This window comes from Cheilinus undulatus, linkage group 15, assembly GCF_018320785.1.
Source record: "Cheilinus undulatus linkage group 15, ASM1832078v1, whole genome shotgun sequence".
NCBI classification, from domain to species: domain Eukaryota; kingdom Metazoa; phylum Chordata; class Actinopteri; order Labriformes; family Labridae; genus Cheilinus; species Cheilinus undulatus.
The window spans coordinates 26835989-26857411 of NC_054879.1; the positions used below are offsets into that span (position 1 = coordinate 26835989).

The following is a 21423-nucleotide window of genomic DNA, read 5'->3' on the forward strand; positions in this document are numbered from 1 at the left end:
GACATGTTTGCTTTGGTTGCACCTTCATTTGCTCCTTAAGGCATTAACTGCAAACATATAATGCTCAATATAAGCAGGGCCATGGGAAATTAACATACACAAAGAAGAGGGGTGAATACAAACCCACAACACCCAGGAGGGTAAGATATTAAAATATAACTGTGCATAGAGAATACTTGATTCTGTTTAGTTTCTGATAGTTATGGTTTTAATATCTAGCTGCAGACTTGAGCAATAGTCTGATGGAGGAAAAGTTGCTAAAGGAGAGCAAAGCATTGCACATGTAGTGCAACTTTTTGGGTTCATATTTGCCCAAGTCACATAAAAAACAACTCCAACTATATCTAGAAAGTTCCTTGAAACGCACCTTACGTAAAGCTGAGATAGAAAAACAACACAAACACAAAGTGCAAATATTAATGCATGGAAAAACATTTAAATATCAATAAAATAAATTGGGATTCCACTTACGTCTAGAACAAGTACAGTTACTATAAACTACAGAATTTTAGTTTCCCCAGCATCTAAGTTTCACTGTAGTATCTGTGCAGCTTTACTGCTCTAGTTGTACCGCCTGTTTTCGCGGCAGGACGTTTGCATCTATACTCCCTATAGGTTCTTTGCAGATGACATCATGAAGCAATGGAGAACTCCTAATGTGGGACAAGGAGTGATTTTTTAATAGAGAAACGCTACCCAAAACACCATGATTTGAGTGGTTTATGACTATGCCAGGTTTTCTTAAGCTTGTTTTGTTCCAGTCCAAACAATTCCAACTCAAACTCCAGACATTTTAAGATGTTAGAATAGAGGCTGGCTGTATATTAGCCCAAAGCCATAATGACATTTCAAAGATATGTTTCAGTTCAAACCGTTTAAGATTATCTAATGTTAGTCGTCACTGGCAGTGACTTTATTTTCAGTCGTTTTGCTTTCAAAATGTCACATAACAGTAAAAAATATGCTTCCCTGTTTCCAAAAGTCAAGGAGGATGTATTCAAATGTCAGACCAACCATCCTAAACTCAAAGAGGAAGTAAAAAAAGAACCAAAATTAACAGTTGGGATGCACAACCACTCTAGCATGTACTTTTAAGAGATCAGTTGCTCTTGATCAAATGTATTCTGTTAAAGTAACTGATTGTATACAAAACACATGGTTACTCCTATTTTTGACACTGGAGGCATCATGTGCTTAGGTTGAACGGCCATCCAGGTCATTCTTGTGAAGACAATATCTCACCACTTGAAAGAAGGTTTTTTGTTTTTTTTTTTTTCTATTTTGCACAAAGGTCCATTCTAATGTAAGGATGACTTGAATATGTTTTGGAGATCAAAGGTCACTGTAATCTCAAACATTGTGAGCCCAGTTTTTCAAGAATGCAATGAGGAATTTTGGTCACATTTGGCATAGACCTACTCTTGGTGTTGAGGGTGACTGAGTAGATTTTAGACATCAAACTTCAATATTTTCTGCATCATTTTGATCCTGATGTCCTTACCTAGCTCTGTAATCCAAAGTCTTTCATAAAACATACACCATTAAAAATCTCAGCATCTCATTCAAAGAAGAGCAAGCATCAAGCTACAGTTGACTGTATTTTCAAGAATTTTGTGGACCCCAGAGAGGGAAAATAAACAGTAGTGACAGCATCCAGTTTTAATAAACAACATTGATTATATTTGACAGGAAACTGCACAGAAAGAGACGGCTTCCGCAATGGGTTGACAGATTGCTGTTTATACTGATGCCTGCTGTATATTAATAGAGAAAGTAGAAAGGGTTGGAGAGTAGATGTAATCTACAGCGGAGAAAGAATACAGTTTGTCATCTCCAGCTGTTTTATTAAAGGAGATGAAAGAAGGAAATGACTCGGCTGTCCTATTTTATAGTTTCAGACAAAAACAATTTATTTGAATCAAAACTTCTATTCCTGTCCTCATACTGCTCTCAAGCATCATTGCACAACCTGCGTGATTCCTGGCCGTCCTCGTAGTCTCTATTCACTGCAGGCATTTTTTATATATATATATATAAAACAGGGCTGCTTTATAGCTTCTCTGCTCACTGGGGCCGGGCTCCTAAACTACAGTTGTAAATGGTTAACAAGTGAGGCTGACTGACAGATAGATGAGGGTTAGATGGATGGATGCTGCCCAACATAGACGGCCTTGAGGTTTATGAAAGCTTTCCGACTCTTCATCACTCAGTTTTCTTGGTGATGTAGCCGTGACCAGAGGATGTTTTGCTCTGTGCCCCCTGATGTGATGTAGCTCCTTCATTCTTTTAATTAACTGTGCTCTTAAAAAGGAGCACAACATCCTCTACATCAGCAAATGTTAAAGGGAATATCTGTGATGTTGATGCTGCTTTCACCATCTAGAAAGAATGTGGGGCAGAGTTTCTTTTGTGTAGATACTCAGTGTGAATATTTGCCCTTTTATTGTAAGCTGCAAAAAATCTTCATTGGGTCCATTAATTTTTAAACTGGGCAATTTTAGACCTTTTTGTGTTGGTTCTATTATTTTTAGTGCAAGTTCTGCTGCATATATTTAGAATACAAGGGGAATTCCAAGCTATTTTTCCGTATCAGCTTTACAAAACGAGGATTTTTCTTGTGCTTTAGGCCAGACTTTTCTGAATCACAAGTCCCACCACTGTAACCACTGGCCCTTTTGATTCCCATACAAAACTCATATATCTTTGACATACTTGATTCTAAAGAGATTAAAGGCTACATTTCTTGCTGCATTGTGCTCATTTAATCTCCAGCAGTCTTTCCAAAGTGGGTGAAACTTTCACTCCCCCCTGTTTCATTCTTTTCGCCACTGTCCCTCAACTCTTCTGGTGTTTTTCTTTTCTCTAAATGTGGATTTTTGCCCAGTTTTGGTCAGGAACCAGAGGTTTTTACAACATTTTGTCAACCTAGTTTATCAGAAAAACCTGCACTACAATCTGTGTCAGAATGCACAGGTGAGCACGCTCTCAGGGACAGCATTGCAGAGCATCGCAATTGGATTAAAGTCCAGACTTTGACCAGGTCACTCCAAAACCATCTTGTGTTTTTTTTTCCAGGCCTTTCAGAGGTGGACTTGCTGGTGTGTTGTGGATCAGTGTTATGCAGCATAACCCAAGTGCTCTTAGCTTGAGGTCCTGAACTGATGGCCGGACATTCTCCTTCAGGATTTTCTGATAGAGAGCAGAATTCATGGTTCCATCAGTTACTACAAGTAGCCCAAGTACTGAAGCAGCAAAGCACCCCCAGCCAATAATACCATCACCACTCTGTTTGACTGTTGGTAGGATGTTCTTTTAATGAAATGCTCTGTTAGTTTTACTCCAGTTGTAACGAGACTCACACTTTCTAAAAGGTTCAACTTTTGTCTGGTCAGTCCACAGAATATTTTCACGAGTCTTGGGGATCATCAGGATGTTTTTAGTCAAATTTGAGACGAGCCTTTGTGCTCTTGTTGGTCAGACTCAGCACTGGATTTGGCTTTGGAGCTTTCCCATGGATGCCATTTTTACCCAGTCTCTTTCTTATTGCTGGAAAATGGTGGATTTCTCCCTCCAGGTGGGGACAGAATCTTTGCCTCAAGTAAAGGCATTCGATTATCTTGGGGTCTACTTCATGAGGACGGGTCAAATGGCCATGAGATTGACAGATGGATTGCTGCTGCATGCATGCTATCCTGTACCGTTGTGGTGAAGAGGGGGGGTGAGCCTGATGCCAAAGCTCTTAATTTACCAGTTGATCTTTGTTCCAACCCTCACCTGTGGTTATGAACTCTGGGTAATGACCTTTAAAGAATGAGAGGGAGGATACAAGCAGTTGAAATGAAATCACTAAGCCATAGGGTGAGAAGCTCGGATATGTAGAGGGATCTCCAAGTAGAACTGCTGCTCTTTCACATTGAAAGGAGCCATTTAGGGTGGTTTGGGCTTCTGATCAGGATGCCTCCTAGTCACCTCTCTGTGGAGGTCTCCAGGGCACGCCTAACTGAGAGGAGACCCCTGGGCGGACTCAGAACTCACTGGAGGGATTACATATCCCATTTGGCCAGAATGCCACAGGAAGAACAAGAAAACTTTGCTGGGGATAGGAATACCTGGGTTGGCTTACTTTGCCTACTGCCACCGTGACACGACCTCGGATATGTGGAAGAAGATGGGTGGATAGATTGATCTTTTGTATTGTTAAATAATAAACACTGACCTTGACGTAGTCAACTGAAGCCTACAGGTCTGTATTGTTCTGGTTTCTTTTATGACACCCTGGATGAGTCGTCAGTATGCTCTTGGAGTCATTTTGGTAGGTCGGCCACTCCTGGGAAGATTCATCACCATCATACAAGTTTTCCACATTTGTAGACAATGGCTCTCACTTTTGTTTGCTGAAATCCCAATGCCTTAGAAATGGCTTTGTAACCCTTTCCAGACTGATAGATGTCAATGACTTGATTTCTTCTCTTGGATTTCTGGATTCAGCAGGTCTGGCAGTAACCAGGCCTGGGTGTGGCTAGTGAAATTGAACTCAGCTCCAAAAAAAAAAATCTGGGCAAACAGTTAATTCATGATTTAACAAGGGGAGTAATTACTTTTCCATATAGAGCTAGGTAGATGTGGATGATCTGAAATATTTAACTGTGACAGATATGCAATAAATTCCGGAAGGGGTCAAATACTTTTACATGGCTTTGTGTTTAATGGAGAACCGACGCACATTTCCCCTCTTTGAACATTCCATTTGGTTGAAAGTCACCAGTCTGCTGCAGATGAGATCAGAACATCAAATATGCTGATTTTATACTTAATGAAAGGATTTGCATGTATCTAAAACTGACAATTGAGTATGAATGTCTTTTTCATATTTATTAAATTTATTCCAGTTTTAAAATTAGTTATTGGTGTGAAATGGCCCTTAGTTGTCATAAAACTGTTGCATAAAAAGAGTGCTTCATTCACTTGAAAATTATTTCTTTGCTTATGCTCAGAGATGATGATCCCCACTGGTAGAACTGGCAGTCTTATTCTTCATATACTTGTTTCGCATCGGCTCCCAAGCACTTCATGATTGTTAAAGACAGCTCCAGAGTCTGACCTCTGCCTAGCTGTTGTACTGGTAGTAACCATATTAAAAATTCAGATGGCGTTCTCGTTCTCCACCACCACTTCTTCTCTTTCTTTTTCCCCTCTTGAGTGCACTCACTGTAAAATCGAGGTTACCAAGGCTGACCTCAAGTAAGACATGAAAGTCCTCAAGTCTTGAAGTCTGAATGTTTTTATTTCTTCTGTGAAAATATCAGCGCAAGGTCACAAAGTAATTTGCAAGTCACTCTCAGCCGGTGAATAGAGTTGTATTTTTGCCACATCAGGCTTGCCATAGTATCAAGGAAGATGTCAGTCAAGATGAAAGATTATTTTTACCTTGCAGTGATTGTCTAGTGTATTTTTGCATTTAATTGTCTTGAAAAAATTAACCCCAAAGTGTATGCAGGGACCGTTGGTTTCTAGGAGAGCAGCAAAACAAGCAGAGTGGAAAAAATTTATTTTTTAAAGTATTAGCCCCAGTTAAATGGTTCTTTACAAACAAAGAGATAGAGTTAGCAGCAGCATGCTCTTTTCCTCTCTCCTATAACACCCTGAACTCCAAAATGATATCCAACTTTGACATTTGTAGGCCTAATTAATCCAAGAAATGCGCTCAAACCCTGGTGCAGTATTTATCCACACATAGTTGACTTATAGTAATTGTCTGGCTTTCATTTTAAGTCGTTTAATTATAGGAGCTCTAAAAGCCCTCTAATACACCACACATTATATGCAATTTAACATCAGCTTACTGTTTCTTCAATTACTTAGTTAAATAGCAGCATCAGTGTTTATTTTTAAGGGTTTTAGCAGTATTTTCTGTGTTTATGAAGCTGCTGTGGTTGAAGGCAGTGCTGCCATCCTCCACTATAAAAACAAACACCCTGTTGCTTTCCTAAAGGGCAGACTATTTAATGTTTTAATGATGGGTACACTGTGTGGGAGTATGAGTTGTTAAAAATGCATGTATCTCCCATCTCCAACCGTGGATTTCAGAGCATTTTGGGAGGCTTTGGAAACCACTTGATACAAACACGGTGGGAAAAGAGATGAAACCAAACCACAGTCTGTGTTGGTGATACACAAATCCCCTAGAGGAGCGCAGAGAAAAGTCTTAACTCAAAAAAGGGAGAAAGTTGGGGGATAGAAAGTGTCTTTGAATGATTGGCAGCCACACAAATTAAATTTTCTTTGAATAACAAGAGGATGGAACACAACCAACAAAATATTTGTATGAAACAAACACGAAAAAGACAGTTGAATTGTTTTCGCCATCTTATTTTTTCTGCTCTTTTGTTTTCCCAGAATGCCGAGGTGTCTGTGTTTGAGGTCAACATTCGTTTCATTGGAGGACTACTGGCCGCCTACTACCTCTCTGGACAGGAAGTAAGTAGTCACCTGTATTGCAGCTTTGAAGAGCTTTGAAGTAAATTGAAGAAGGGAAAGAGAAACGACTGAAGAAGGTTTTGTCCATTCTTTCCTCTCCATGTCCCATTTTTCATTGTTTTCTTCTTTTTCTGACCTTACGTCTTCATCGTTTCATCAATCCTCTCCTTTCTTTACCCAGCTTTCTTGCGACTGTCTTCAGCGCATTCTCCTTAACGGGACACCACAAATTTAAATATTGCAGCTAATGTCATTACTCTTGCCAAGTACCTTATGCAACCCAACATCAAAAATACCAAAATATCCTTTTAACCTCTTAAAAAAATCCACTGTCGGGGCGCAGGAGGCAGAATGGATAAGGTGCACGCCCCATGTCCGCGGGCGGCCCGGGTTCGAATCCATCCTGGGGCCCTCTACCGCATGTCTCTCCCCGCTTTCTTTCCTGTTTCCGACTCTATCCACTGTCCTCTCCTCTGTCAAATAAAGGCACAAAATGCCCAAAAATAAACCTTTAAAAAAAAAAAAAAAAAAAAAAAGTCCACTGTCCCGCCTGCAGGATGGCTTCTTTTTTTCAACTATTCAGTTATTTACAAAATGACTGTTCATAAGTTCATCACGAGCCATACACCAACAGAAAGCTCTGATTCTCAGGAGTCTGACCGTCTTAGCTAGGGTTGCGATATACCAATATTGACGATAACCGTGGTATTAAAAAATAAAACTTCAATATTGTGAAGATGAGTAGATGATCCAGGACCACTTAAACACAGTTTGTTTTCTACATCTGCCCTGTTTTCTTCCGCCTGCTTCACCTCCCTCCTGTAGCACCCCAACAACCTCTCCCCCTCCCTTCTCACACACAAACACTGACCCTCCGCAATAACACAGCGGCTGCATTACCTCCTTAGACAGGTATTTTGAGTGTAATTCATCTGCCAAAAGAGAGAACACAACATAAATAAAGTTAAAGATAAATTTGATTAATTGACCCATTATTAAATGGTGATAATATTTATGGTGACAATTTTTGCCCATGATAATCGTGAAGTGAAAATCTGATATCGTGACAGCCCTAGTCTTAACCATTCTAGGATAAAACCACCACAGCGCCCACAACAGCCAATGGCAGGGTGTCGAAGGGTCTTTAAAAGTATTATAAGCTGATAAATCAATTTAGTAGAAATTAAGGCTTTTAAAAAGTATTAAAAGTCTTAAATGCAAAACCATAAGTTCTGAAATCTTTTTTCAATTTTTTTTTGCCTTTTTGCAGGCTGTTTTTCTGCTTTTGCTTTAATATGTAGTTTTGAGCACAAGGGAGATTTTGATGGAACTCCACCAGATCTGACATCAGTCTGCATGCTTGTTTACACTATATTGCCAAAAGTATTCACCTCAGCTCACCTGACTTGACTCACATATGAACTTCAGTGACATCCCATTCTTAATCCACAGGGTTTAATCTGACGTCAGTCCTCCCTTTGCAGCTATAAAAGCCTCAACTCTTCTGGGAAGACTTTCCACAAGGTTAAGAAGTGTGTTTATGGGAATTTTTGACCATTCTTCCAGAAGCGCATTTGTGAGGTCACACACTGATGTTGGACAAGAAGGCCTGACTCTCAGTCTCCACTCTAATTCATCCCAAAGGTGTTATATCGGGTTGAGGTCAGGACTCTGTGCTGGCCAGTCAAGTTTATCCACACCAAACTCTCTCATCCATGTCTTTATGGACCTTGCTTTGTGCACTGGTGCACAGTGATGTTGGAACAGGTAGGGGCCATCCCCAAACTGTTCCCACAAAGTTAGGAGCATGGAATTGTCGAAAATCTCTTGGTATGCTGAAGCATTCAGAGTTCCTTTCACTGGAGCTCCTGAAAAACAACCACACACCATAATCCCCCATCCACCAAACTTTACACTTGGCACAATGCAGTCAGACAAGCACCTTTCTCCTGGCAACCGCCACACCCAGACAGATTGCCAGATGGAGAAGTGCAGTTCGTCACTCGAGAATGTGTCTCCACTGCTCTAGAGTCCAGTGGCAGCATGCTTTACATCACTGCATCCTGTGCTTTGCATTGCACTTGGTGATGTATGGCTTGGATGCAGCTGCTCGGCCATGGAAACCCATTCCGTGAAGCTCTCTACGCACTGTTCTTGAGCTAATCTGAAGGCCACATGAAGTTTGGAGGTCTGTAGCAATTGACTCTGCAGAAAATTGGCGACTTCTGCGCACTATGCACCTCAGCATCCGCTGACCCCGATCCGTCATTTTACGAGGCCTACCACTTCGTGGCTGAGTTGCTGTCGTTCCCAATTGCTTCTACTTTGTTATAATACCACTGACAGTTGACTGTGGAATATTTAGGAGCGAGGAAATTTCACAACTGGACTTGTTGCGCAGGTGGCATCCTATCACAGTACCATGCTTTATTCTCTGAGCTCTTGAGAGTGACCCATTCTTTCACAAATGCTTGTAGAAACAGTCTGCATGCCTAGGTGCTTGATTTTATACACCTGTGGCCATGGAAGTGATTGGAACACCTGATTTCAATTATTTGGATGGGTGAGTGAATACTTTTGGCAATATAGTGTATGTTGTGGCCTGTTGAGCTATCAGTGCATCCTAAAAGCTCTGCTGTGTCCATCACTAGCAAGTTAACTGTGTGATTGAGTGATGAGTGCAGGTATTAATAGGTAAATAAAAGTTTTCTAAGGAGTGGTCAGAGGCAAAGGTGTTAAAAGCAGCTTTTGAGTGGAGCTTTTGCTAAGTGTAATACTAATAAAGAGTATATTAATGTTAGCACTGCTAGCATACTGCAATAAAAAACTGTGATTTCTTTACCATGGCAGATTTTTTAATCTTACAATCTGCACAAAATTTGCACATAACCTTGTCTCCAATGTAACTGGTTAGAAATTGACTGGGATGCTACTAGTAACATAAAAGTAATAAAACCTGAAGATAAGGTCCCAAATGTAAACATGAGTGCAAGGTGATATGTGAGTTAAAAATGTATATGTATAATGTATATTTCTCCACCATAACATGTTTTTTTTAATTCATTTTTAAAGGTAAATTTTTATGCAAAAATGCACTATATTTTATGTATCCCTCTATTTCTGTGACAATAATATAGAAAGTTATTCTGGTAGCAGCCTGTTTATTTTAGGTATATCACCATGGTTACCAATGGTCCATTTTGGAGTCTCCAGTTTGAAGACACCTGGACTTTTCCTCATAAAAACAGCTGGAAAATCCTCATTTTCTATTTTATTGTTTTCAGCTTTGAACCTGAACTAGGAAAGGCTTCATGCTTTGGTCCAACTGAGTTCTGCAACTAATACCTCCCAGTTACAGCCATCTACAGGCCTTTGTTTTGGAATACAAATTCACACTGGAAAAAAGGTTATATTGCTCAATACCAGTAGCACCTATAGAAAGTCTGGTGGATTGGGAAGAAACTTCAGAATGTTACCTTCCAACAGACACCTGGTGTGAGGCATTTAGACTGACTTTACCTGGATTTCTAAGGGTTTTTAAGTATGCCCATTATGCTTAGACCAACTTAAGTGATTCAAAGGTCATTGGTTTGTTGATTGAATCAGTTAATGTCACTTTATTCTCCACTCTTCCTCTCCCATTCCCAACTCCTCCTTCCTCTAAATCAATCTCAGTCATTCATCAGATCCTGCACAAACGATTATAGAAGCAGTGGGTGGAGGGCAAGAAGGGAGATGGAGCATGGAGGAGACACTGATGAAGGGAGTGGAGGACAGAGGAGGGGAGGATGGAGGGAATGACTGTGACGGGACAGTGGGGATGAGCAGAGGCTGGGTGAAGGTGCTGCTCACAGATAAAGAGATGGGAGTGGAGGATGAGGATGATGAATGGCCGGGGGGGTCGAAAAAGCAAGAGAGGCTCATTCTTCACTCTCGGTGGACGCGTCCTTGGGCAAGGCACTTAACCCCTCAACTGCTCCTGTCAACAAACAGCAGAATAAATAATTGTTTCTGGATGGCTTCCTGAAGAAATTGTGTTTTTATCTGTGTGAATATGAAGCAGCGTTCCTCCTGGATTTGATAGAGAAGAAACACAGACAAGGAGAGATAATGGAGGAGACTAAAGTTGAAAAAGAATGGGTGGGGTATGGATTGGTGGAAAGAGAAGGAAGAGAGTGGCAGGAAGAGAAAACAAGGTGTGGAGCAGGTCTGAAGTGAGATGTGAGCACTGAAGAGGGCTGAAAGAGAACATGAAACAGAAAACAAGATGAGACAAGGAGAGTAAAAAGTTAAGAGAGACGTGAGGCAGAGATTTGAAAGGAAAACACCTGGATATATAAAAACAGAGTTTAAAAGACGTATTGATTTATAGACACACCATCGAGAGCAACAAAAATGTAAATGCAGGAGAACAACAATAAAAACAAGATAGTTTCAAGAAATATACACATGAAGTGGTATGATGGGAAAACTCAACGCCATGAGCAACAAAGGGGACTTGAGATCCCTGAATAAACTCTGTATGTAGCAGAAATGTCTCTGTGTAGGGAGGTATCAATGCAACATCAAAGTTTTAAAGGACGTTCCTCTCTAAGACCGCCAACAAAGGTGGAAAAAGTTTCCAACTAACAAAAACTATTTATTATTCAACAAAGGAATAATACAAACCTAAGAAAATAATAACTCAAGGTGAACAAAGGCCTAAATAACAAATGCAGAAACTGTCTCATTGAAAAAAAATGGGGTTGTTACTCTTTCAGTATTTCAGCATTTGATTCTTTGGGTCACAATCTGAATCAGTTTTCTTTTCAAACTCATACCTGATTTACAAGTAATTTCTTATTTATTGAATAGTGGTGATTATTTCAGGATGTAGTAGGATCCAGTCTGTGGTGCACAGAGAAGCTGCAAATTATTATTTGATGTTCAAAAGCCTAACAAAACTTTCATATTTGTAACATTTTTAAAATTCAGTGAAATATTCTGAATACAAAGAGATAGGGATGCATGATATTGAATTTTTACTGTTATGCTGATATTTACAAATTCATTTTAGCCGATACCGATTTCAATATCGATATTTAAAACAAAGAATTACCATAGACCTTCAGAGAGACATACAGAATAAACTCAGAGATGAAAGAGAGAGAAAAGAACACTTAAAACCAGAACACTGAATGGACTAGATTACATATTTGAAAAGAAGCAGGTAGAAGTACAAACATATCTAATCTCCATAAATAACTACAGGTCATTATTACACTTATGTATTAATATCATTCCATATAACACACTGTTCTAAACATTTTTCTACATATTTTCCAAAACATGTTAGGATAATACTGCATGTGTGTTCCTGAAAAAGCACCAGAAAGTTCATAAAATTACCTTTAAAGTCAGAGGTGTGTGTGTGGTGGGGTCCCTCCTGGTGCCCTAATGTGTGAAAAAAGCTGCAAAAGTTTCCTGTCGAATACCTTTATGGTAGAAAATCACGGGTTAAGGTGCCCTCTTCTGTGCCCTCTAAGTGGGCAAAATCTGACAAACTCCCCAAAATAGGCAGCTTTTGACAAAATTTTATCTTTAGTGTCCTGTAAGTGGTAAGTTTTGACATATTGCTCTCCAGGGTGCCCTCTGATTGGTCAAAATATGACTGTGCTCTTTAGGATGCCCTCCAAGTAAGCAAAATTTGTCAGTTTACCCTCTGATACCAAAAAAGTGTCCAAAATTTGAGCTTATTTCCCTCTAATGTGCCAATAAGTGACCAGAATTTGACATGGTTCCCTTCTAAGGTGCCAGTATGTGTAAAAAAAAAAGTGACCATTATCCCTTGAAACTTGCCAATTACTGTCCAAAATTTGGCCAGAGGCCCCTTTAGGTGTGCAAACTTTGACGGATCCCTCTAAGTGGCCATAAAAATGTCTGTTAAGCTATCACAATGAAGGAGGTATAATTGAAATAAAATTTTGAGTTTTAAACAGAATGTCAGATGTTTTGTGCTCTGCTGTATGTGACAAAGGAATTTGATGTTTTGTTCCCAAAGGTAGAAAACAGAGAAAAGATTATTTATTCAGAAGGAAAATCCAAAGACCCTTTAAGGTGTTTGATCCTTTTTTTGTGTCTCTCAATCAATCAAATACAGTCTTCAAATACAGAATCACAAGCTGACATGGACTGAAAAATGTCGAGTGATTGAAGTACAAGTACAAGGAGAAAGAGAGACTGAGAGAAATATGTCAGAATAAACAGATAAATGTAAAAACAGAGAAAAGGAGTTAAAGTTAAGCATCAGTATTCAGGAAGAGGAGGCACTGGTCAGCAATGATGGATCGTGTTTACTTCTTCGTCTCTTCTCGGCTTTACTCTTTCACTCCCTCTTTCTTTTTCTGCCTCTTTCTTTCACCTTCTTCTCTTTTCACAATCTATTCTGCTTTATCTCCTGGTGACATCAGTTCAGAGATGTTTAATAATTTCCTCCTTATTCCTCTGATCATTTGTCTCCTTCTGCCCTTTGTTTTTCCCCTCTTCCTCTCTCATCTTTCGCCTTTTCCAAATCCCTCTTTTCTTCTCCTTGCCCTCCATTCTCTCGTCTCTTTGTCTTCCACATTTTCGTGTTTTCACCATTTGTCTTTCCTTCTTTATGTCAGCGGCTTTTTCAGAGTCTTCGTTCATGGTCCTGAATTGTTCATTTTCTCCTTTGATTTCTCACAAGTCTCTCTTTTGTCTGCTCTTCTCCTAATATATTCCATTTCCCCTCTTCTCTCCTAATGCGGCTTTTTTATCCACCACCATTCCAAAAATTCCATCCACCTTTATGCGTTCTCGTGTCCCTTTCATCATTTTCACTTTCCTATCCTATATTCCCCTTCTCACTTGTCCCTCTCTTTAACGTTCATCACTACTTTTACCCATGCTGTAACCTCTTTATTCCTTCACCTCCTTCAAAGCAGTAAATGGCCTTCCTCTGCCTCTTGATCCCTTCTTTCTTTCTCTTGCCCCTCTTTTTTCCTTATGAGCTCTCTCCTTTTCTGTCTTCTTCCCTTTCCCTTTTTCCTTTAATCACTCCCTTGTTTTCAGGAGCTAGTTAGTGTCCAATCAAAGCGACCTTGAGGAGAACTTCTCCCTCTTGTATGTGCAGTGATTAATGAACCTACACACTCATCAGCTTTGTAGAGAAACTTGACAAGAAAGAAGGAAAAAGAGCTCCAACATTAAAAACAATCCTTACATAATCAAACACAAAGTTTGGTTTGTATTGTTTTTCCCTCCTGCAGCTATTTCTGTATGTGTCTCTGTTTCCTCTGTAGGTTGTTCTGCAGATACCTGCGCCTCATTAGCACACTGCTGTGTTTGCCTCCTTTTTTTTCTCAGCACTGAAACTTAGAAGGCAAAGTCACTCTTTGGATGGTGTTACCCAGGCTGAGACACCTGTCTCTGGATTCTTATTTTAAAAGATGTGATGGTCAAACTCAGAGGATGGTAGCTGCATGTGCAGAGATGCATGTACACATTTGGTTATTGGTGTTAGGTTCTCAATAGTCTGGTAAAGGCCCATTTATGCTCTATGCTTAAAACGCATACAGATACACACAGACCTTTCCGGATGTAGTCTTGGTTTTTGTCCGTTCTCTATAAGCTTATGGATACAGGCCATAAGAGCAACACCAGCGCCAATCGTGGGAGCAGTGTTGAGTAATGCAGCCAAAAGTTCAAGAATTCTACAGTTCCTTTTAAATCCATAACAAGTTCCTTTTTCATGTGGTTTAACTCATGTCATAATCTTCCATCCAAAGGCTCCTGTTCTGTTTCAGAAACAGGAAGGAAGTCCATTTTTCCTCAGAATTTAGTTTGACAGCCCTAGTTTAAACAGATCGTAAAGAAATTTTACTTATCGTATAGTCATTTTATCAAGCTAGCAAGAAAACTAGCTTCTATCCTGTCAGTTTCAGTGTGGATTACTGCTCTTAACTGATAATTCTTAATAAAAAAAAGTTGGGACTCACTTACCACGGCTGCTTTGAGTGAATAAGGATGACTGTCCTACAGCAGCAGGCTAGCCTGACACGCCAGATGGATTTGTTTCATACATCCATCTGGAAAACCTTCCATAGACGTTTGGGAAAGGGCAGAGCCTTTAAAAAAAATCTCGGAGGGTGATTGGATGAACGCTCTGTCTGTCACATCTTTATGGGCCAATCAGAGACACAAAACACCTAGCTGCGCCCCTACCAAAGGATCAAACTCCATAGAGAACTTTATAACGTGTACCAAGGCGACTGTAGACCTGTCAGCACATAACTTTTGTTGTTTTTGAAAGGAAAACTACTCACTTCTGTTCTTTTTTCTTCTTTTAACGAAGAAATGTCATCAAGTTCTAATAAAACGTGCACTTTAGCAGTACCTTATCTTCCACCATAATCGCACTGGCCTCTTGTCGCTGCTTGCTTAAGTCACAACTCTGCCGTGCCCCAAAGTACTGCCCCTTGACACCGATTGGACCTGTAACTTTCTTACCGGGCCAAAACTGTTTAGATGGGAGCTTTGCAAGATGGATTTGCCAGTAAGAAACACAGAAATGGGTGCATCCATCTGCTTTGCAAGGTTAGCAGCAGGCAGGTTGACAGTTTTCTTAACTGAACCGTTAAAGAGGAAAACTTTAATTCGACTCACAATGCTGATATGATTTAAACTTATTAACTGGCATTTCAGTTAAATTTAAAAAACTATCACACCTTTTGTGCAACAACCGTTTGATTCAGTTGAAATCAGGATGATACTGTGATACTACAGCAGTGGTTTGGAGAGTTCTAGATTTTCCCAAAGTAATATTTAGTTTATTTCCTGCTACATGCATATTCTAGCAAACATTTCTTCTGTTAATCTACACCTGGATAATTGGAAGATCTAGATCAATGAATGTGTGCTCGGTGATAAGCTTGCACCTTCCATCAACTGTAGCACTCCTTCAGTCCAGAGCCCTCAGCATCATGGTTTTCATTAGAAGAGCTATTTACTGGAGAATGCTGTTTAATAGTGATTCAATTATTGAACAAAGTGCTCTAAACTCGCTCATTAAGATAGCCTCTCAAATTAAAAGGCTCCTGGTCAAGTGCTTTACACTTCACTCTCATTGTGCCTGGAAGTTTCAACACCCTTATTGTTGAAAGTTTTCTTTTTCTGGCTTACATACATTATGCATGTGAAGAGGAAAAACAGCTCTCTCTCTCTCTCTGTTGCTGCAAACTGAAAATAGGAGAGGAGCTGAAACGACAGGGGATGATTTGAACGAGGAACAGCAGACTGCAAGGAGAAGGGAGAAGGTCAGCCGAGCCCTATAATGTAGGATAATGAGACGAGAACGACTTAAAAAAAGCTGCAGACTCTGCAGGCATAAACGCAGCAGCTAAACCGCCCTGTGGATGTAGAGGAGGAGAGGGAGATAAAGAGACAGAGAATGACAGAAATGGAACAGTAAATTCAGGGGACAGTGCTAGAAAGACAGAGGGACGGAGATAATGATGGTGATAGAAGGAAAGGCAGGGATGACGGGGGACATTAAATATAAAAGGAGGGTAGAAGACAAGGAAGATTTAAGGGATGAAAGGGAAAACATTTTTGAGACTGGAAAATAACTAACACAAATAGTGCTGTGATCAGAGATGCCCATATCATGTTTTTCTGCCTCTGATATTCATCACCTATGAAAGAGATGGCTGATAGTGATGCAATCATATTTTGATTCAGTTCCTTTTTACCCATTTCCCCAACATCTTAGCCCTACCCCAACATTTTTTGCACTCATGTCTAGGGGGTAGAGTATCTGATTCTTGTGGAAATGTAAAATCCGGCAGCAACCAGGTGTTGTGTGAAATCTCCAAGAATGCCTTTTCAATCATCAGCAGAATTTGAAATTATGCCAACAATTTAATTCCATAATTTGACGATGCATCGTTGCCCTTCTGGTTTGGAAAAAAAAAATATTGTAATAAAATCTCTCATAGTAGAAATGTCCAGTATTGGTAATGAGCCTTTGTGCAGTGCTGTCCATAACTACTGATAGCATAGCAGGAACTTCAATGATTGGTCCATTTTTCTCAGGGAGATTTCACCACTACCCCTTTTAACTCTGCTTCAAGGGGAATTAGAAATCAAGGGGTAAGGAAAGGGCAGGAAAGACATTTTGATGACATTTTATTAACCTTCACCAAAATTGTCATCTTATCAACCGGACCTTAAGCTTTTAGTGTTGGCTTATTCAATGAACCAACTTGCTGTATCTTGCTGAATTTAACCAGGCCTGTGATCAGAAATTTCATAGACAACATATCATATAATAACCTTGCAAACCAGATGGATACGCCCATTTCTGTGTTTCTCACTGGCGAATCCATCTTGCAAAGCTCTTGTCTGTTTGGGCCCGGTTAGAAAGTGACAGGACCAATCAGGGATGAAGGGCAGTACTTTCAGGCGTGGCAGAGTCGTGACATAAGCAAACAGCAACAAGAGGCCGGTGCAATCATGGCAGAAGAGCTTAGTGTGGATGCTGCTAAAGCGCCAGTTTTATCAGACCTTGATGACATTTCTCCGTTAAAAGAAGAACAAAGGACAGCAGTGAGTTGTTGTCTTTTCAAAAACGACAAAAGTCGTGTACTGACATGTCTACAGTCGCCATGGTTCACGTTATTCCTTGGTAGCTGCGCATGCGCACCTCAGTCGCAGCTACATTACGTGTTTTGTTGCTCTGATTGGTCCGTAAAGATGTGACAGAATGTTCACCCAATCACCCTCTGAGTTTTTTTTTTCAAAGGTTCTGCCCTTTTCCAAATGCTTAGTATTGAAGGTTTTCCAGATGGATGTGTGGAACAAATTCATCTGGCATGTCAGGTTAATCACATGCTCCTTTCAGATATGTTTCTTGATGCAGCTGATACAGAGATGATATGGCTGCAAATGCTGTGATGGCATTTTTTAAATACACATCTTCTATGGTACCTGTGGCTGGCCGATATGGCATTAAATTAATATTGTAAATATATATTTTTTGAGTGCAGCAGCTTATTTTGCAGATGTAGCAAATAAAAGGAATTCGTAGTAAAATGAAACCAGAATATTATAGATTAGATATTATTTTATTTGAATTTATGGTCACTCAGGGATTCTATATAGAATATTTGATATGCATCCAGGATCTCTGAGGATCTAAAAAAAATGTTAATGCATTTTTTTGACCGTCAAAGGTGCTGTGTTTTAGTTTAATTTGGTTCACAGCACTGATGTGATTAATACTTAATGGTTGGTAGTTTAATTAGCCTATAAAATTACACTACACAACACAGGGATGTACTTTGCCTGCAGATACTGAGTATTAACCACAGCTGATCAGGACCATGACTAGAGGCAATAATTTAAATTTACTGATTATGTATTTTTAATCAAAATGGGCAGGTAATGTTTGGTTCCAATTCAATCAAGGTATCTCTAGCTGTGATTATTGTATTTTTGGTCTCTTTTCATAGACCCCCTGTATTTTTTTATCTTCTTCAACTTTCTGTACACTTGCACACCTCTTTGTACCTCTCTGCCTCTAACTGTCTTCCTGCTCTATGATGGAGCTTAGCCATCTGTCTTCCAGGGGTCGATGACTGCAGAGTGCTCTGTTTGAACTCAACAGGGAGCATTCGATTCCCTCTTATTTTTTTTGTCAAACACTGAACCTGTCAAACAAATTCAGGGTAACATCTCTGACTGACTGGCTGCCGTTAGAGCGCTGCCCAGCAGGAAAGCAGAGACACACACTTGCAATAAGAGAGACGACTTGGATTGGCTACCGCTGTGATCACTGTGACTGAGCTGGCTTAGCTACACTGAAATGTGAGCTCATGGAATCTTGTGAGGAGGTGAATGTGCCAGCTTTTTTCTCTGGGGAGAGCAAAACCAGCCAGATAGATGCAGAATGAAAATAAAATGTTTCCTTTGTGAAACCAAACAGTAACTTGAGCAGTGTTTCTCATAGGAAATTTACCTGGTAGGTGGTAGCTTGATGGCTTGAGAGATTTAAAGAGAAAGAAACAGTAAATAAACATAGAGGCAAAAACTGAGAATACACTTAATGTGTATTTATCAAATATCCAAAAGTGCATTTACACACACAAAAAAATATCCGTCAAGTAAGTAGTCACTCTTTATAGTTTTCTCTTTGTTATTAAGATGGTAAAATATTAAAAAGAACAGAATGACACCAGCTGTAACAATTATAACAACAGAATTAGATCTGCCTCTGCCACACTCTGATACGTCTGATCTCTCCTGTTTGACTTGTAGTGGATCATCTAGGGTGCTATTTCTTGAGATCATTTAATAAATAATTGTTTGCCCATAGACGTTTTTAGCAGTTCCATATAGGCCAGTTAGAGTTCTTTTTCAGGACTGAGTGTGAAGTTACTTTCATTTCATTTGGTAAGAATGAGCATAGATTGCTTAATTGGAATGCAAGTGTACAATTCATCAGCTTTGCTCTGGATTTGTCCAACGTTTTCTACAGTCTGTGATGCAGAATATTTACTGAATGCACGGAGCTGTAACAAACAAAGTATTTTTTGATGCGGACAGGTTAGCTGCTTGCTAACCTGTAAACTTGGCCTGCTGGAAGAAGGTCCAATAGCAGCTAAAACTGCATCCAACAAAATGAGACTACACTTGGGAGGTGGGGGTTGAAGAAGTGGGTGTGTCCCACCTGCCTTATTTCAAAGGTTAATTTTTTGTGTGTTTTGCTCTGTTGGCAGTATTCATCAGCAGTCTTCTGTATGAAGATGCTCAAATAACATCACTCACCTCTTAAAAAAAAAAAAAAAATTAAACAACATACACACATAATAAGCTGAATTTTTTTACACGAAATGTCACTCCTCAAACAGTGCTTGTGTGTCTAATTTGATATCTCTATTGTGCACGGATGGGGATTATATACGTTTTTTAAATTTTAAATCAGAATAAAATTTTGTCTGCAAATATACTTGGGTGGCCCTCCCAAGTATCATTTGCATCATGTGTCAGAGGCATTTAACTAAGCTGAAAGAGATTGTATTACCGTCCACTGTGATGGAGACAGATGGATGATAAACTACACATTGATGTATTCAACCATGGAATTTCCCTATTGGATCTCAGAGAGATGCCAGAGCTGGTCTCGGGTCTCACAAAGAGATACAGTATTTTATCCATTTAAGTTTTTCTACAACCCAGGTTAACAGCAGGTGTTGTTACGATGGCAGACTTAACTATAAAGTGCCTCTGGGAAACTCATTTATGACACTTGGGGGAAACGTTTGCAATTTTTAAACACCCTTAATCTTCAGCTGTAACAAAGACACTTCACCATAAAAGGAGCAGGCTGAGAGTATTGAACTAGACTGGAGGAATTCACTGGTGCAGCCACAACAGCATCAGTGATGTTTGGAGGTAAAGTCTGGCTGGCAGTCCATGAACAGTGCATCTCAAATTAGTTGAATGGGGTTGCGGTCAGGGCTCAGTCAAGCTCGTCCACACAAAACAGAACAGAGTACTTCTTCGCTGAACATCAGGGATGTTACAAATGTTAGTGTTATTGCAACAAATACTTCTGAAAGTTGTTCAGGCTTCCTTTAATTAGAGACAAATCAGAACACACAGTCAAATACCATAAAAAGAGAACTTGCATAATTTTAGTAGCTTGAAGACAGTTATGAAACGTGTTGTAAAGAGAAACAATGACTCTGTGGTGACAAATTCAACAAAGAGACAATGAAGACATAAAACTAAAATAACAATTTAAGTACAATTTGTGCAAGGTGTTTGTTGATAAAACCACAGCATTTAACGAGCAAACCTCTGTGTTTGGGCTCTGTTGCCGGTAATAAGCGGCACACATTGAGGCCGCCCCAGTTGTTTCTAGCAACAGTCGTCTAGCTTCCCCTGGGAATCCTTTTTCCCCTTTGCAGATTTCGCTGTGATGACACGCTCGGTAACTAGCTGCTGCTGTGCCAGCAGGCAGGCCCACACACACCGAGAAAAATGAGCAAAACCAGGAGGGTGTAACAAACAGGAAAGAAATTTTAATTTCATCACAGCTTCAGGAGTTCTCCTCTGCAAACAAATCTCTTAGCATGCCTGTACAAAACCAAGGAGAAATGAAAAATCATTACAGTCAGATTTTTTTTTAAATACAGCTCTTTATACAGTAGGAAGGGAAGTTGTAAGGATACTGAGGGTGAAAGACGGTCCAAATGAGATTAAGAAACACAAATGCAGAGAAGGAAGAGGATGGAGGAAGAGTGAGAGATTTCTGAAACAGAGATGACAAGCAGAAAGACGTGGGCAAATGGACCATGCAGAGAGTACAGGAAGAGAGAAAGGATTAAGTTAATGAGGGAAAGAGCAGAGTGATTTAAAATGGGAAATGAAGGGAGAGAGAGATCTCTCCCGTCAGTTAACAGTCATCACATGCAGATGTATTCATACAGTATTTCTATCCAGTCTTAACTGCTCCAGACATAATGCATTTAACACGAGTGAATGTCCCACATTTTAATTCTTCTTGATGTCCTTTTTCTTTCATTGAAACTAAATTAGCTTTGCTCTATTTTAAGTTTTTCTCTGGGGAAAAGGTGGAGTCACTCAAGAAAGGATAGTGATACTCTTAAAAAGTCAGTTCAATGATAGATGCTTGTTTGTCCAACTTGAAGCGAACAAGCACCTTAATTTAGTGGGGAAAAAATTATGTTGATCAAACCTATAGACATTAATGGTGCACTTATCCAAATAAAGGCTCCAATACAATATGTATAAATGTATAAACTCAAACCACCTGTCCTTAAATCATTAACGTTGCAAGTATTCTTGTAGTCATAGAACTTGTTAGCTAGCTCATAGCATCCTCTGTATTATGTCAGCTCTGCCAGGCATAATTAACAG

The 21423-nt window shown here is 39.7% G+C and overlaps 1 protein-coding gene across 3 annotated transcripts in view; it reads left to right on the forward strand.

The window, feature by feature from the left end:
• man1a2 (mannosidase, alpha, class 1A, member 2) overlaps positions 1-21423 on the forward strand; it is a 219426-nt gene that overhangs the window by 133444 nt on the left and 64559 nt on the right. For all 3 annotated transcript variants that reach the window (XM_041806736.1, XM_041806737.1, XM_041806738.1), the window contains exon 6: positions 6397-6477. In XM_041806736.1, the coding sequence (XP_041662670.1) occupies positions 6397-6477 (81 nt within the window). The remainder of the gene's footprint in view (positions 1-6396; positions 6478-21423) is intronic.